This window comes from Thermobia domestica, chromosome 6 (assembly GCF_964235325.1).
Source record: "Thermobia domestica chromosome 6, izTheDome1.hap1.1, whole genome shotgun sequence".
NCBI lineage: Eukaryota > Metazoa > Arthropoda > Insecta > Zygentoma > Lepismatidae > Thermobia > Thermobia domestica.
In genome coordinates this window covers 152453621-152472861 of record NC_137459.1, presented here as the reverse complement: position 1 = coordinate 152472861, position 19241 = coordinate 152453621, and the positions used below count along the sequence as shown (strand labels likewise).

Sequence of the window (19241 nt, the reverse complement as noted above, 5' to 3'; positions counted from 1 at the left end):
CCCATTTAAATAAGATGGGGAAATTCTTCATCCCCTCTTTAGACCTAAAAATTAAAAGTATTCACTTTTTGCAATTTTCCTGTGGGTTTGTCCCGGAAAGCTACAACCATGCCAAATTTAATCATTGTAGCCCTACATGAAGTGCTCAATAATTTGGGGGTGTAAAAGGTGTTCCACATAAATAACATGGGAAAGATTTTTCAGTTCCCTATATAACCACTCTAAAGTTTGATTTTTTTATTTTTACTAATTTACTTAGGTAGTGCTAACGAGAAGGTACAAGTATACCGACTTTCAAGTTTTTATTCCAATTCTAAGTACCTAAAACATGATATTATAGGTCCAAAAACGGGCCCGGATTTAAATAACAAAGGAAAATTTTTCATCCCCTCTTTGGACTCCCTAAAAATTACAAATATTCATTTTTGGTAATTTTCCTGTGGTTATTTCCGGAAAGCTACAATCATGCCGAATTTCATAATTGTAGCCCTACAGAAAGTGCTCAACAATTTATGTCAGCTCATGTAGTTTTATATATAGTTAACATTAAGATTGTGTATTAACAGAATTAACTTAAAATAACGAATATTCCATTTTAGTCAATTTTGATCCTACATTTTGCTCTCTAGCAATAGCTGCTTTCGCATTTTTCTTCAGATTTTGGCGCAGAATAGCGCCAGATGGAACAATTTCTACAAGTAGGTTGATCTCTACTTTTTTACCTTATTTTGGTGTTAAGAATCACCTAAATGTTTTCGCTGTTGTTTCGAAACACCATATATAGGGCAATTCCATGAAAAGTGAAACCAAAATGGAAAATTTTAGAAGTCTGTTAAAGAAGTTAAGCGATGCACAAAATTAAAGATGAATACTTCTATTTTATCACGACAAGTAGCATATGATTCAGAAATACAAGATACTGACGTGACGTGACTTCAATGATAAAGAAAGGGGAATTAGAAAAAAATAGCAATGTTACATACATTATTTTTCTATTTGTGTCTTTAAATGATTTAAAGTATTTTGTTGCATTGCATGTTTGTAACATATAAATCAATGGAAGATAAACCTATGACAAACATTTTTATTTGTAAATGTGAGTTTGTCGAATGGTAAAAATCAGTTATATGAAAGTATGAACGGAATGTTACGTCCGTAACTGATTTAATGCAAAAGTTTCCATTGGGGGTTTTCACTGCAACGTGGAGTTGTGAAGTAAGTGGTGCTCTTTTGGTTTCTTAGAACAAACCTTCACGCAACTTCAAATGACTTGCAGCTGTTGTAAAATTTATCAGAACTCCGTTACAGACGTAACACTCCATTCGAGCAAAAGTTGATTAATTGTAGTTTATATTACAACGGTAACGGCTAGAAGTGCTTAAGATTAGCACTAGCCCAAAGATAAAAAAAAAAATAAGAAAAATCTTAATTATAATTATTATAGACACACACGTCATTGTTATAAGATCTGTAAATGTACAATAAGTTAGATATATTCCTTCTGTTTCAGTATCCTTAAATAATGGCTCCAGTTAAAGAACGTGTACGGAAGCATCGGCAAAATATGTCCGAGGAGCAAAAAGCTGTTGCTAGAGAAAAAGACCGATTGACGAAAAGGGAAGCCCGGGCTAAAATGACACCAGCCCAACGTAAAGAAACATCTAGAAAATCGGCAGAAAGAGTGAAGAAGCAACGAATGCTAGCGAAAGCTGGCAAGACTATTAGTACTTCACCAATCAAAGCATATAAGAGTCTACAGTCCCTTGGTAAAGCATTGGCTAAAGTGAAACGATCTCTACCAAGAAGTCCTACTAAACAAAAAGTTGTTATAGAAGAACTATCCAAAATAATCTGGCATCCAAACAGGAACAATATCTACTCATGGAAATGCTTTGCGTGACGACATAAAAACATTGGTGATTAAGTTTTATGAACGGGATGATATATCACACCAAGCACCCGATAGAAAAGATACAATTGTGAGCAGAAGTAGTGGATAGAAGGAAAAGCGACAGAAGAAATACCGAACATGATAGTGAATGAAGTTTATGAACTATTTAAATTAGAACACACACATGTTAAAATTGGTTTTTCATCTTTTGCTGCTCTTCGACCTAATCATGTACTGCTTTAATCAGAAATTCCAGCCAATGTCTGTGTCTGCAGTTATACTCTGTTCACTCTCCTCTTATACAGTTTCAGACACTCAAAGGCATGGTCCCTTTCCCCAAAAAACCGCAGAACAGCACTCAAATAACGTCAGCGGACAACTCTCCCGCTGGCAAAACCGATCCATCAATGCTTGTACGACGTTGCCTTATGTCTTTTCAAATTGTCAAGAAAGGGATGGTCAGGGACTATTTTTCCTTCTTCCTTTTTTCCCTTTTTCGGTCATTTTTTTTTTTTTAATTCACAACACACTTTTCTTTTACTTTCCCGTAACTCAGATAAAGTAAACTTTTTCCTGGAAACTAGAGCAATGTTGATTGAGTTGATTTTGGGTTTAACGTCCCGTTCAGCAGCGAGGCTATATGAGACGTGGACCTACTGATTAACGTGGAATCCGAACCACATGAGCTCCCGCCGGGAATCGAACCCGGGTTTCCCACGCCAAAGGCGCGTACGCTAACCGCTTAGCCACGGAGGAGCTCACTAGAGCAATGTAACACAATAAGCATAAACGTCTCCCTTGAACACTGATTAAATACTATGGCAATATAGTATAAGAGTTATATAAATAGTAACTATTGACTGTAGCAAAACCTAAGGAACGTACTGTAATAGACGCACTCTCCAATTTTGATAAACATTGAAGCATATTGTGTAACACAGTTCGAATACTATTACCAATATAATAAGAAATACGTCTAATATAGTGGTGTTCACGAGTCGACACGAGAAATAGGGTTTCCTTATCTAAATTTTGTAAGTCACATCTCGTCTCTCTTCTCGAAGATTTTTTTCTTTAGTTTCGATTATTGAAAAAGATGTCCTCGTCTCGTTTCATTTTGTAAGTTCACATACAAAATTTGTGACCTGATTTTTTAGATTTTCAAACTATGCTATGCATAAGCTTCGGAAGTCTTACAGAACGGGTTTGTCCGTCCGTTCGTCTGTCGTCAGTTATCACAGCCAAAACAATAGGAGATATCGAGATGAGGATTTTGCAATCGATTCAGCACCCCCAGTAACAGGACCTGTCTTCTCTATTAACCCTCTATTCAAACCAGAAGTAATTAAAAATAATAATTTCGGGATTCAATATTTATCGCCATAGAACAAAAATAGTAATAGACAGCGAGGAATATTTTTCTGCAATCGATTCGAAGCACTTCTTTGGCATTCTATTCAGCGTCCCAAGAATAGATTCTATACCCTCCCTCTATTCAAACTGGAAATGATCCAAACTAACGATTTTTGGTTTCAACAGTAAGGAATAGCGAGAAATGTTTTATATATTTGGACTCAGGAACAGGTTCTTTCTGATATTATTTCTCTATTACATCCAATAGTTGTAGATGTAGCCGACTACTTCGAAGTTTTAAGTATTGTATTCGGATGGTTTGGAAGTACGGTGTATTACATAGTTTCAACTGCGAAACAACATTCATTTGTCTTAATTTCATCTAGAAGTTACAGAATCCTTCAGCGTAACGAGAGGTTCATGAAAGGAATGATATAACACTCAAATCATATTTATCATTGGAGTATATGGCGTAAGACTTGCGTATCTTTATAAAAATGATAAATGTTCTACACTATGTTCATACAATCATTCTATCAACTTATGATTTTATGTTATGATTCATGTATTAATAAAACAAAGTTTGAGAACTAAGACTAAGATAAACTAGAGTTGCCCGCCAGAATCGTGAAATTTATCGTCTCGTCTCGATTCTAGTTTCGAAAATGAGACGAGAATGGCCATTTTTCTAATCTCGTCTCGAATTTAAAAGATATTTCTCCTCTCGGGAGCAACACTAGTCTAATACTATATATCCTAACAATATATTACGCTTAATTAGCCGTGTAGGAAAGACGTAGAATTAAAGTAACACTAGGAAAAACTATAGGAACTAGTGAAAAAATATAAAATAAAAAAAGTTCCAGTAGCATTTGGCTGAAATAGAAATGATCATCTGCGTGAATTCATGTTATTGTGCTTTTGTTATAATTATGAAGGTTTATTTCCTGGTCTGCACAATTCCAATTGCTTGTTTCTTAAAGTCATTACGGATTCACTAGTTAATAAAAGAATCATATGTGCTCATTTAAAACCTACTTAGGGAATCTGTAGGACAAACGTAATACTTGAATATGGATAATAATAATTATTATCAATCGCTAACCATTTCTCTATATATTAGCAGTTTTGCAACCATTCCCTCGTATACAAAATTCTTAGGTATTATGTTTTAATGTAGTTAAAAAAAAAAAAAAAAAAAAAAAAAGATCTCTAGAAATAATACAAAAGGGAAAATGTGGCAACAACAGATCTGTCAGCCTCACTGACTTTCCTTCGACCAGCCATAAATAAGCCCCCATTCTGAGTTTGGTGACATCCTACACCATCCGCGGTGTGTCGGCATCGGACAGCAACTGTATACCAGGATAGCGGACGTCTTTCTTCTTTCTAGCATCACCAAAGTTATTAACAACTTTCCAATAAAAAGCAAACTCATAGAGGCAATAGTTTGTGATAATGAAAAAAAGTCATGCATGTTTGGCAAATGTGAGATTTGTGGAAACTTAAAAAAAAAATACGAAGAACTCTTAAAATCTTTGCCACCCCCTTCAGACGAAGTCATTAGCTGGTTCCAGTGGAAAACTGACGATGCAGGACGGGTTGTCAAAACAGTTCAAGAAGATTCTGTTGAAGATGCCTTAGAAATGTTGGAGAGCAAATTGCCAAATTTTCTTATTCATTGTTTTGTACAGAAGAAGAAAAGTAGTTATTTTGAAAAAGCCTGAGCTAGTGTCAGAAGTACGGTGCATTTTACAAGTTGACGTCAGTGAAAATTTTAGCATAGTTCACCAGGATGAAATACAAAGTGAACAATGGTCCAATGACCAAATAACTATTTACACTGCAGTAGCACACACACAATCTGGAATACTTTCAAATGCCATCTTATCAGATTACATGCAACATGATAAATTAGCTGTTCATGCATTCAATCAAAAACTGTTTGAAGACTTGAAAAATAAGAAGCCTAAACTGAAAATAATAGAATTTTTTTCAGATGGTCTAGTCAACATTTCAAACAACGCTTTACTTTGGCCAACATTACTTTTGGTGCAGTATACTGTGGTCTTCTCTTGAACTGGATTTTTTTTCTGCACATCGCATGGAAAAGGTGCAATTGATGGTGTTGGAGGAATGTGACAACGTGTAAAGGCGAGACAGGCTCATGTACATGACTGTGCATCTTTTCTTGAATGTGCTCGATCTATAACCCAAAAAGTGATTTTAATACATGTGCCTTCACACGAAATGACACAATATGCTAATTTCTTGGCAAAACGCTGGGGTGCAATCCGAGGTATTCCTAACGTGCATCAGATACACTGTGTACGTACGGTCGGCAAATATGTGGTGAAAGTTAGATTGTTCTCTGAAGAGGATGGCACACTGTTTGCCTTTCGAACATTGTGAACTACCTATTGAAGAAAACGGTTCAACTAATGAAGTCACCCAAATGAACCAAGTCACATCAATTTCCTTTGGTCAGTGGGTTATTGTCAACATTGAATCAGAAAGGGGGCATCTGCACAAATTTGTAAGATAAGTAGTAGGTGAAACTGATAAAGGTGTTCTCATAAAGTTTGTGAAGCAGGCAGGAACGAAAATTTGTGGGGCCACAACATGATGATGTCAGTGAAATAGATGTCTCACAAGTAGTGTGTATTCTACAGGAGCCTGATGTGGATAACAGAGAAAGACTAACTCTCAAAGATAAAGAAACAAGATTTCTGAATTAAGATGATTTCTTGTGTGAATACTTCTTATACTTACTCTTCTTGACAACATTATCTATACTGTACATTGATATTCTGTAATAGATTTCAGAACGGTTACGTCTGTAACACTAAAATGTTACGTCCGAATCATTTTCTTAATCTTGTATTTTCAAATGTTGTACAATTAGATTTTGCTGATGTGCAGCTCCATACAGCTACAAGTTTGCACATATTATGTATACTTAAATGCTTTTGGTTTAGTTCAATAATTCAGAGAAAAAGTGGGTTTGCCATCTGTACCTGTAAGTTGTCACATTTTCTGACATACGTCCGTAACACACATTTTGTAATTGTTCACTCAGTATAGAATAAAAATATGATTCTGAAAACTTGGCTGTAAATAGTTTATGATAGCAGGCATTTTATGTAGAAAAATTGGATAGCTCACTTTACTTGTGTTCTAAATACATTGTCTTGAAATTTCAAAATGTTACTTCCTTAACTATGGAATTGCCCTATAGTAAAATTTAATCACGTAAAAATATCAAATGAAATACTTTAGTTTGAAATTCTCACACTATAATTTAAATGAAATTTTAATATGCTAATTGTCTATAAAACGCTACAGCACATTTATTATTATTTTCTCCATTCTGCCTATGTCAATTACGAAAGCTGGAAACTCCCTTTCTTCTTATCTACATTAGATGCAGATAATATCAGTTCCAGGAACTACTCGAGGCAGTCATGATGATTCAACACTCTAAGTAGCGAAACTCTAAATTCAATCATTACTACTGGATTTATAAACAGCTAGGTTCACACTGCTAATCAGTTTTGACTCCAAGGCACTGGGAAGAATACCTTTCCCTTTCCTTTCCCCGCAACATGAATGCAATCGCTAGTAGATATAAATTTCCTGCATGTGGTCTCCAGAGGGAACCTCAATGAAAATGTAACAACAACAAGGTGCATCCAAAGCTCAATAAATCAGTCTGAACTAGACTATCAAAATTCCTGCAGAGTACGAATGGGAATTTAGTGGTGTCGATCTCTTCATACATTCGCCGACAATAACAAAGTTCCACTAACATTCTGGTATTGATTTCCCTGAATTTCCATGACAATAAATTTTCCCTGGTCCGTGGCACCCCAAACATTAACATTTATGGTTAGACTTTTATTATATATATATATATATATATATATATATATATATATATATATATATATATATATATATATATACCGGGTGAGGCATTTAAAACTGTTTTTTTGAATATCTCGAAAACTACAAATCGGATTTTGAAAAAGTTGTAATAAAAGTTGTTCGCCTCGAAGGGGGACATCCAGTGATACCAAGCTCGACCTCCTGCCCCCACCCCCCTGTGGCGGGAGAGGAGTCAACTTTGAAATCTTAAACGGGAACTTGCATTTTTTATTACTAATTCGGATTATCCGGGAAAAAGTACGTAACTTTTGTATTTAAAACTTTTTTCGTTGCATGATAGGTGTCGCTGTAATCGGTAACACTCAAAATGGGTTACTAACAGTTGAGAAATAATATGTCAAGAAATACGCATCAGATTAGGAAAATTAAAGTAGATAGTTTTGATTTCTTTGCTATTAAATGATACCATAGTTGATGCCCCCAGCGCTCTCTCAGGGGGTTGGAAGGGCAGGTATTCTAAATCAGTAATCAGAAACTGGTGAATTGCAGCCTTAACGTTTGATTCCCCAGAATATAATTCATTACTTTGTTCACAGTGTTGGTGTAATTTTTGTCAGCGATGTAGGTGAAATGGACAGCAGTTTGAAACATTCATTGGTTTGTGTATTAATGAATTATCGAGTGTATTTCCAAAACGTCTCTTAAAAAAACGGTTAGTGCTTCAGAGGCCTATCGGAATGTTGAAGTATTTTATGTTTGGAATATTTATGTTGCTTGGAGTGCGTTCTGAAGCTAATTGGCGTTATTAGTCTAATTAGTTGCATATTATTAAGGAAAATATTTTGGACAAGAGAAGCTTTGAAACTAAAACTACGAGAAGGGACAACTATTTTCATCATTACTGACCACAGACTCCAACTACATAGCAACGCCCAACTTCATTATCATATGATACCGACTATCGCCAAATTACCCATATTCCTTTTTTTCACTTAGCATATTATCAATATTTTCCCCTCTCTTCTTTTACATATCATCCGCGTTCGCCTCTTACTTCTCTTCTCTCTCCTTGATTCGTTATCCACCCAGGGTTTCAAGCTTCTCCCTCGTTCTCTTTCATATATATTTCTTCCTTCTCTTCTCTCTCCTTGGTTTACTATTCAACCCTACTTCTCAAATTTCTTTCCCAGTTACCAGTTTCACATATTTCTGGTCTAACCATTTTCATTATCCTAGTTCTTTTCTTTTTCCTTTGTGGTTTTGTCTTTACGTCTGAAATTATTGATCGTATTAACGTTGAAAAACTTTTATAACCAGCTACGGACGCCAATCCCACGGGGACATGTACCTCGTAATATTTGTAAAACGGTTTTCGTCCCGCCAATATTTCAAATATCTTAGGTAAACTATGACCCAAAAGGGATTCAACCATATAGCAGTTTGTTACGTTCACAAAACACTATTAGATAAAGTGGATATGAAAAAAGTAGCACAAAAGTTTGTTTCCAGTTGTAAAAATGGCAGGCAGTTTTTGGCCTTATGAAGGCAAAGGTGGAGTAACCTATTTTCGTTTAGATAGCGAGCAGCAAGGCGAGTTTAGTTTAGCCCAAATAACAATTTTCAATTATTTTTTAAAACTATACATTGTTGAGCTTCATTAACATTAGTTGTTGGATAGTAGGCCCAAAATCTGTAGTCAAAACTTCGTTGTTTCTTAATATTCACTTCACACCATCTTTTATCATTATTTTGTTCTTGACATACACTTATAATTTAAATTTAGTGAAATTGTAAAACAAGGTTGAATTTTACTGTTTGAATAAACAAATTGTAAAGTGTGTGTATATTTAATACCACATTTTCCAAAGAAAAAAAATAATAACTATCAAAAGTAAATTTTTAAATTTTCGTTTTTTTTTTTTTTTAAATTTTTTTTAAAGTTAAAATGCTTTAAAATGCAATGTACGAAGACTTTTTAAAAAGAAATTTCCGGATGAGAGCCCCGCACTCCCCGCTTTCCTGGGATGTTCCATACACCCTAGTGTCTCCGGTAGTCTGTCCCCCCAAAGTTTATCTACCGTACTGCTGACGCCAATGCATCCAGCGATTATATTATGAAAATATCTTTTTAATTCTTTTCGCTGTTCGGAGTATATTATGTCAAGTCTTGTTCTAAAATATTACCCTTTTTTCGCTGTAGTCAAAAATTATCGGCACTCCTTAACTTTGTCACCTAATGTTACTGATATCTTCAATTGATCCATAAGAATTTTTCTGTAACTAATGAACAACTATTTTCATCATTATTGATCGCAGATTCTAACTACATAGCAACGTTCAACTCCATCATACGATACGGACTATTGCCCTGTTGCACATATTTTTTCTTTCAGTTAACATCCCATTAAAAGTGAAATCCACAATCGAACTCCACACAATAGAATTACATCAAGAAACTAATCCTTGAAACTACAAGTTATTCTCACCAATACAAAGAACGACATAACCCTGAATGACATGTGAACGTACTTTGTGAGTACGTCATGTAACATTGTATTTCTTGGCGCTGTCTAATAGATGGCGCTTTAATAGACAACAATAAAAATGAGTAAACACCGCTGACAAATGATAAGAAAATGTTCGAGATTGTGACTATTTTTTGCGATATATTTTGCATTATTCAAACTACCGTCTACGAAGCAAGAACTACTATCACGCGTAGCAGTCCGTGGTTAGATTTCCTGTAGGTGTAACACTTGCAATTAGAGATGGGCACGAGCGAGTTCGAGCAAGTTTTCTTTGAAACTCGACTCGAATTCGCGTTGAGTGTCGAGTCGAGTCGAGCCAATTCGAGCTAAATCCTGTGTGTAGTTCCAAATACTCTTTTCAAATATCCTACGTAGATAATATTACTAGTAATATACTACCACTACTACAACTTCTTCTTCTTCTTCTTATTATTATTATTATTATACGAAAGATAGGCGGTTTGTATCTGAATACTAAAAACTAGTTGACTGTCTATCTGCGTAGTCGACAAGTCTTTAGGAGGCAAGGACATCGGTCATGAGGTTCGGGGTTTGAGTTCCGGAGGAGCAAGCCAAACATTTATAAAAGTTATAGGGCGTCGGTCAAACATGTTCAAAACTGCTCGGTCCGGGTTTAGGGTTGTCATCCAAGCTGAGCCAGTTAACATCACTGCACGGATTGAGCTTCTTCTGGGGCTCAAAAAGTCAACCGTTCAGGTCTAAGCCTAGACGGTAAGAACTACAGTATATACTTATATTGGTGCTCACGACATTTGAGGCTGTCTCGTTATAAAAATCTACTGTCTCGTTTTCGAGACGAGATGACATACACTAAACGTACCCCATGAGATGTACCTCTGTCGTGAGAAATATTAAAAGTATTCGACATTACTGCTTACATTTCTCATGGCTTTCGCTTTCCGGTCTAAACAGGCCATAATTTAAAAACGTGTTAAAAAGAGCTGAACGTGCGAGCCATTTATCAAACTCGACTCGACTCGAAACTTGAGCTCAAAACAGTGACTCGGCTTGGAACTCGACTCAAGACAGTTACCTTTGAGTCGACTCGAATTCAACTCGAGTCGAGTTTAAGCTCGACTCGCGCCTATCCCTACTTGCAATGTGTATTGCAGAAAAGGGGGACCATTTCGAACGTTTGTTCAGTAAACAATGAAGATGTGTGAGAGGCAAAGAGACAACCCCAAAACAAGCACCCGAATGGTAGGATGCAAGAGGCTCAACTAAAACAAGCACCTCGATGATGAGACTCAAGGGGACTTACCTGAAACAAGCACCTTCTTAGTGAGAGGCAAGGGGACTCACATTGAATCAGCAAACCAAAGGCAAAAAACTAATAAATACTACGTCCACGTAGTCCAAGTGAAGTAAATTTCACCTACATCGGTAACAGAAATTACACCAAAAATTTGGGCAAAGTAACGCTAATGAATTATGTTCTGGAGAATCAAGTGTTTTGCTTAAAACATTACAGTTTCTCATTACAGATTTTAGAATAACCACCTTTCAGAATAACTGAGATAGCGTTCCGGTAGTCAACTATGGTGTCATTTGATAGCGTTTGCAAAGATATCAAAACTATCTACTTTAATTTTCTTAATCCGATGCGTATTTCTTGGATATTTTTCAACTGTTCGTAACAATTTTTTGTCGATTACAGCGCCACCTATCACGAAACGAAAAAAATGTTCAATACAAAAGTTACGTATTTGTTCCCAGAAAATCCAAACCTTTATTTAAAAAATGGAGGTTCTCGTTTAATATTTCAAAGTTTACCCCTTCCCGCCCCCGGGGGGTTGGGCAGGGGTCGAGTGTGATATTGTTGAATGTTCCCCTTCGAGATGAGCAACTTTTGTTACAAGTTTCCTAAAATCCGATTTTTAGTTTTACAGATATTTTAAAAAACAGTTTTAAATGCCTCATTTTTCAAATGTTTGTAAGTCATTTTGATTTTTGTCGATTACAACGCCATCTATCACGCAACGAAAAAAATGAAAATGAAATGAAATCTTTAAGTTTTACGTCCCACGGTTATGCCGGTTAGGCTAAAGGAGACGGTGATTATGAGAGATGAGTGAAATGGTGGAATGAAGACAGTGGGAGGAAACGGGAGAACCCCGAGAAAACCCACGAGCACGGTGTTTGTCCACCACAAAGTTCACTTGGCGGAGGCTGGGATCGAACCCGGGACCCCAAGCACCAGAGGTGAACGCTCTACCACTGAGCCACCGCGCCCCCTCACGCAACGAAAAAATGCTCAGTATAAAACTGACGTATTTTTTCACGTAGAATCAGAATATGGAATAAAAAAATGGGGATTCCTATTTAACATTTCAAAGTTGACCGACTCCCGCCCCAAGGGGGTTGAAGCAGGGGGTCGAGTGTGGTATCATTGGATATCTCCCTTCGAGACGAACAACTTTTATTATAACTTTTTCAAAATCCGATTTGTAGTTTTCCAAATATTCAAAAAAACAGTTTTAAATGCCTCATTTTTCAAATGTTTGTAAGCCATTTTGATTTTTGTCGATTACAGCGCCATCTATCAGGCAACGAAAAAAGTATTCAACACAAAGTTACGTATTTTTTCACGGAGAATCAGAATATGGAATAAAAATGGGGATTCCTTTTTAAGATTTCAAAGTTGACTCCCTCCCGCCCCAAGGGGATGGGGGCAGTGGGTCGAGTGTGATATCATTGGATGTCCCCCTTCGAGGCGAACAACTTTTATTACAACTTCTTTAAAATCCGATTTGTAGTTTTCCAGATATTCAAAAAAATAGTTTTAAATGCCCCACCCGGTATATATATATATATATATATAATCGACTTCCCTCGTCCTCACAGTTATCCAATACTCTACGTTTTACACGTTTCACTTTAACTTGCAACGGTTCAACCGAGAGATCATAATTTGCAACTTAATTTAACGCATTTCCCAACCTCATACAATCATGAACTTTTGCACAGCGACACAAATCGGGTGACTACAACATTCCATTGTCACATTCGCATATTTCTATATTTTTAACTAAGAGTAATTTTTAGTTCGACAGTATGAAATACATTCTATTATAGAAAAATGAAAGTGATCTTGTTCGAATCACAGCGATCTGTGATCGAATCACAGAGAAACAGCTGAACCGATTGAAAAGATTTCTTGCACACTTTAATTTCTCTGTCTTTCAAGATCAGTGTGAACCATGAATAAACAACATCACCGCCTCCTGTATCTTTTGGAGAAGTTACTTGCAATGGACAAATTTCTCCCCTAGGGTCCTTTAATCTCCCTTATCATAACAGTAAAATATCTTCTGAAAGGGTTTCTAAGAAAGGAAAAATCACGTGCACAGTTTAATGTTCAGCTAGTATTTACCATACAGAGGTACACTAAGCGTAAGAATAACGTTACTTCCATGCGACCTAGTTCCAAGTTAGAAAGGTGGCAAGCTTAGTAACACACGTCTCATGGGAAACTGCAAGTTCTGCAAAAACTAGTCCAGTTAACAGGTTTTACTGTGTATGATAATGGGTCATTCCACCGAAAATTGCACGATGATGGTTGCACGATCATTTTTGAAAATTATGATAATTTGACCAAATATTGGTACATGTTTTGTAAACACAACGGTATGATTAGCAATACCGAATTCCATTCCGTATGCACACGAAGGCCACATTTCGAAAATTGCATGTGACAAATCACGAGAAAGTCAGGACTAGTGTTTGTCCCATATCTGCACCCCTTTTCTGTTTTTATGATATTGTGTTTCGCGTGCATCCTGATTTTATCATAATTTACCACACGCCATATTCGAAATATGGCCGCCATGGGCATATGGAATGGAATCCGATATTTCTAATCATACCATTGTGTTTACGAAACATGTACCAATGTACGTAGAGATTATCAGATTTTTTTAAAAGTGGTCGTGCAACCAATTTGTTGGTAAATCGTGCGATTTTTCGTGTAATGACTAATACTACGAGAAAACTATACAATTTTACAATGCAACATTGTGACATTGGTGACTTTACAGAAGATTACAGAAAGTTTGGAAATACTTTATCATAAGTTTTGAATTCGAAACATTTTGGTTACGAAGACGACGTATTAATGATGTGCTGAAGCAGTAGAAAGTGTTATTTTAATTTATTTATTTATTTTAATTTTTCGTTAACAACTCTAAAACGACAAATTCTAGCTAACCCGTTGAAAACATGATTCTAACAGAACTAGCTCAACCCATCTCAATATCAAAATTGGTTGATGAAAGAAAAGATGTGTTTGAAGTTAATACTGATAACCTGAGCATATTCTGAAAATACTTATTTTTCATAATACCATATCACGAAATTTCGTGTTATGCTTTTGAAGTCCAAAAATCTTTAAGATCTGAATTAAACAAAACACACATTGCTTGTACAAATTTGTTATACTTCAGTAAAATTTCTTGGTGAAAGATGACGAAAGCTGAAATGATTTAAATTGTGGTTTGGAAACAGTAATTATCAGAATAAACGATATATTCCATAATCAATAAATATTTCGGTAGAAAAATTTCATGGCTTTCAACATCAAAAATTCACTGTTTAATTTAATAATGAAACGCACATAAAACTTACCTTTGTACTATTAGGATTTACGTCCTTGGGATTCTCAATAACACAGAATGTGTTAATTTCCCTCAATTTTGGACAGTTCCCTATAATATCCATATCATTAAACATGTCCAGAACAAAAAGGTCAGAATCACATTGAGCTAAGATCCTCTTCAGCGGGACCACTGCCTTTATCAGTTTGATCGGCTTTCGCTGAAAAAATGTTCACAATTACATATAGACAGCATTTAGTTTTTAAGGAAGGACATTTACGGCTAATAACTGTCTTTAACAGATAATCTAAAAGAAAGAAGTACAAATGAAATGCGTATACGTGTAAAAAAATTGCCCTTCATTTGATTTTTATTTCCTTTCCTGTCCAAAACTTGCTCTTAATTGCTACTTAAACACTATTTATTATGTTTTTATTATGAGCAATGAACTGATTTAGAAATTTGATTGTTCGTACCTTATAAACTAGACGCATGCACACCGCTTTATATAGCTGGTAAAATTCTAACACAATGCCAAGCATGTGGTAATCTATATTTTCTTGCTTTCGAAAATCTGACTCAAAATTTGACCGTTTATAACTCAAAAATCACAAGACTGCATAACATAATATTCCAAACGCGTATATACTAGTCAAGATTTACCACCATGCAAATTTGATCCCGATCAGATCAGTTCCGTTGATGTCTTTTTGTTTTCGAAATATGACTAAAAATTTGACCACCTACAACTCGGGAACTAAAGTCCTGCATAATATTTCACACGCCTATATAGCAGGTCAAGGTACACCATTGTGTCAAATTTGATCCAGATCGCATGGGCACGTTGACCTTTTTTTCTTTTAATGTGGCGCAAAATTTTCGCACCCATTTTTCAGGAACTGAAAGTCTGTATGGTGCATACGCTTTTATGGTACGTCGAGGTCTACGACCGTGGCAAGTTTAAACCGATAGGATGAGTTCAGTTGAACTTGCACGATATAAAGCGTTCTTGATTTTTCAGAGGAAAATAAAGGATAAGATTTTATAAGATGATTTTCGAACAAAATAAATACACGAGTCAACGATGTTCCACCTTGAAAGTAACAGCCATTTTGCCTTACATGGCTCTTTAGAAAGCTTTATCCTTATTGAGTTAGTTCAAATTTTTGAAGTTTCCTATTTACTATTTTTTTTTTTTTCTAATTCTTGCAACAAAGTAGAGTCAGTAAATGCAAGGTATGTCTAAAACGTTCGGTGATTGTTCAGATGACGCCAAAATGGGCCAGGCACATACGTATGCACAACGCTATCCAGAGAATGTCAGAAGTGCCACCTAGCATACAGTACACGTATCTGTCATGGTAAAACCACTACGGTCAGTCGAGCGTAGTTAGTGCGAGAGGCAGTGCCACAGTACAATGGAGCAGCGAGTAAACATCAAGTTCTGCTACAAATTAGGAAGAACTGTGACAGAAACGCATGAAATGATGCTGCAAGTGTACGGAACGGAGGCAGCACGCAAAAGAAGTTTAAGACAAGTTTTAATGCATTTTCAACGGGAGAAACGACCGAGGATGAGCCATGTTCAGGTGATGGAAGTAAACAAATTCCAGACATGACGAGCGAGTGTGACACATGCTCACAAAAGATCGGCTACTAAATCTACGAATGATGGCAGAGAAATAAGATATTATTAACAAAAATGTGTGTACACCGTCGTCCGCGAAGATCTATTTCCAGTTTGAGTCGTACAAACTGATAAAACAGAAAGCAAAACGGATGGCAACTTAATTACCATATGTAACTAGGATACATCCTTTCTGCGAACAATAGCCATAGAAGATGAGACCTGATGTTATAATTCAATCCGGAATCCAAGTGGTCGTTGATGGAATGGGCTCGTGGTCTTCCCTCAACCAAAAAGAGGCGCCTGTCGAAGTTCAAAATCAAGATAAAACCGATCGACTTTCCCGGCAAAGGAAGTATCATAAGGAATTAGTGTTGTCGGGTGACCGAATCTTTGAAAATATATATATATATATATAATAAATATATATATATATAATAAATAAAAATATTAAAATATAGGAAAGTGAAAAATAATAAAAGCACAAAAATAATCCGCACACTTTGTTCTTGACCGCGTCAGCCCCATGCTGATCCTACGGTGAGGGCGTGCCTATGGGGCAGCCAAAAGAGTAGCGTAACAACTTCTCGCAAGTGCCCCGGTGGGAAGCTGCTGCGTTCACACATATTTTCCAGTTATAAATGTATATTTTATACAAAATTTTTATCGGTACAAGAACTTTAAAATTAGGTTCGGGCTCACCCTCTGCCCAAAGCAACCGAGAGCGAGACAAACTCTCAAGTTGTAGATAATGTGGAAAAGATAACTATCTTCACATTGTAATTAAAGATGCTGATAGTGCCAAATCTCTAGCTAACCGTCCGACCGCTATTAAGGACTTGTCCTCTTTCCTTATTAATAAAATTATTATTTATACCGCCGGGCACGTTAAAGATATCAAGAAATTACGGAATGGCACTTTATTGGTAGAAACGGTCGACGAGAAGCAAACAGCGAAGCTATCCAAATTGACTACCATTGGACCAGTGAAAGTGTCAGTAGAACCTAATCGTCTATTCAACGTCTCTCGCGGTGTGGTATCATGTTGGACCTCCTAAATGCCACCGAGGAGTAGATTAAATCAGAGTTGGCTGACCAACATGTTGAAGAGGTAGCTCCCATCAAAAGTAAACAGTTAGGTGAACTCGTTGCTACTCAGACACTGATTCTTACTTTCAGTTTTCTACACTTCCAGACTACGTGAAGGTTGGTTATTATCGACTTAAGGTCCGCTTCTGTATCCCCAGTTCAATGCGCTGTTTCAAATGTCAACACTTCGGGCACACCAGTATGTCGTTTAATGCCAGCGGTGCTCTTTGTGCGAACTGTGGCCAAGGACATGGTGCGGAACCCTGTACAGCGACCAAGCCCTTCTGTGTCAACTACAAGGGAGAGCATTCTGCTTGGTCTCGAGATTGTCTAGCTGTCCAACGTGAGAAACGTATTCGAAAGCTAATGGTTGTTGAAAAGATTTCTGTTGCGTCGCTTAAAAGAAAGTATCCCTTCCTCGCTTCCTGTGTCCTTTGTTAGTGTTGCAGCTACTTCTTGCAAATTTGTAGGGACACAGACGTCCGACGTTTCAATGCAAACAGACCTTGTTCCGGACAAAAGTCCAGAGATTCAGACCCTCGTCGCATCGACTAGCGAACCTCTTTAAAAACACATCTGCTTCTGTTGGTGTTGGTCTTCGGGCGAACTCTAAAACTTAGCCAGCATACACGCCGGCTCAATAAAACGGTTCTATCCTCCCAAAAGAGCAAAATCTCTACCTGTTTGTAAGCTACCGGCAGTTTCTTTGAAATCTGACACGGTGGAAGATAAAATAATGGATGCTGCGCGGATAGTGCTTGGTTCATGTGAAAAGGTTCGTCTGAAAGTTAATTTCTGACTTTTTGTTGTTGTTGTTTTACTCTTTACTGTTATTGTTGTGTATTTCTTATTTGTTGTTATTGTTGTATCTTTATTTTTACTATTAATACCATTTATTGTTATTGATATCCATTTCCTATTGTTATTATATATATATTATTATTTTATCTCTTCTTTTCCGTTTTTATTTATATTTTGCACTTTTTTTTTTTAATATGTTTGGTTTTAAACATACAATCCGTGTTAATCGTGACGGGGAGAAATAGCCTCAATGCTGACGTTCCCATTAACTCTCAATCAATAAACTCTTAAACACAAATACGGGAATACGAGTTTCAGCGTTTTTGAAAATTCCGCTTCTAAGGGGAAGGTGGGTCATTTCTATAATATCCTAATTTCCCATTCTTTACTGAGCTAATGCCCAATGTGAGGATTCTTCTAAGTAGAAGATGTGAAATTCGGTATAAGCTCTTAAATAAACTCTGGTGAAGACAGTAGCGAGGATCACGTGAAATATACTGTATATGTGGGATATGTATAGCCACTGTTACGCGTTAGATGTTAACAGATTGACTTCATTAACGAACTCGGCCGAGATAAATCGCTCTAGCTATCTTTTGAAAAAAAAAAAAAAAAAAAAAAAAAATCCTTACGTGTGTGGGATATGGGCTATAGTTATCGTAAAAGGTACAGTTAATATGATAACGGATTAACTCCAATAACATACTCGACCGAGGTAACTGCTCTAGCTATGTGTTGCAAAAAATAAATAAATAAATAAAAAATAAAAAATCGCTTCCATGTATGCGATAAGGGCTATAGACAGCCAACGTTAGTCACCGTTATCCGTTAATACATTAACGGATTGACTCCATTAACGTATTTGGCCGAGATAATCGCTCTAACGATCTACTGCGAAAAACAAAATTCAAATATTCAAATCTGTTCAAGAGCTATTGTGCGAAGCGACGGAGGGACATATTATTAACACAATCTTATACACAAGTCTCACTGCGTGATCCTAATAAAGTAATACGTGTTTCAGCATTTTCGAAAACTTCGCTCCTAAGGGGGGAAAGGGGGACAAATTATGTAAGATTTCTCGTTACTTGCTTAGAAAATGCTTAATGTACGGTGAAATTCGATATACAAACTCTTAATTAACTATAAAGGAAACACCTATTTCCGCGTTTTTGCAATTCCATTCCTGGAAGGGGAAGGGAACAATATATACTATATTATGTGGAAGAATGAATTTGATTCATTGAAAATTCAGGTCATACTAGTATATCTAGAAATGAGATTTGGACAGAAAATTCTCTTTGTTACGATAATAATGAATAAGAAAGGAATTTCTGAAATGTCTAGGCTAAGGGAGGTAAAGGGGATTCAAACGTTTTGTTCAGAATACAGTAAGACATAAATTTCCGAAGTTAGAGAGATAAAACTCAGTATATAAACTCTTCATTAAA

General features: G+C 36.3%; 1 protein-coding gene across 2 annotated transcripts in view; it reads right to left on the bottom strand.

Moving 5' to 3' along the window:
• Positions 1 to 19241, bottom strand: part of LOC145688272 (transforming growth factor-beta receptor-associated protein 1-like) — a 128081-nt gene that overhangs the window by 89891 nt on the left and 18949 nt on the right. For both annotated transcript variants that reach the window (XM_081762267.1, XM_081762268.1), the window contains one exon: positions 14305 to 14493. In XM_081762267.1, the coding sequence (XP_081618393.1) occupies positions 14305 to 14493 (189 nt within the window). The remainder of the gene's footprint in view (positions 1 to 14304; positions 14494 to 19241) is intronic.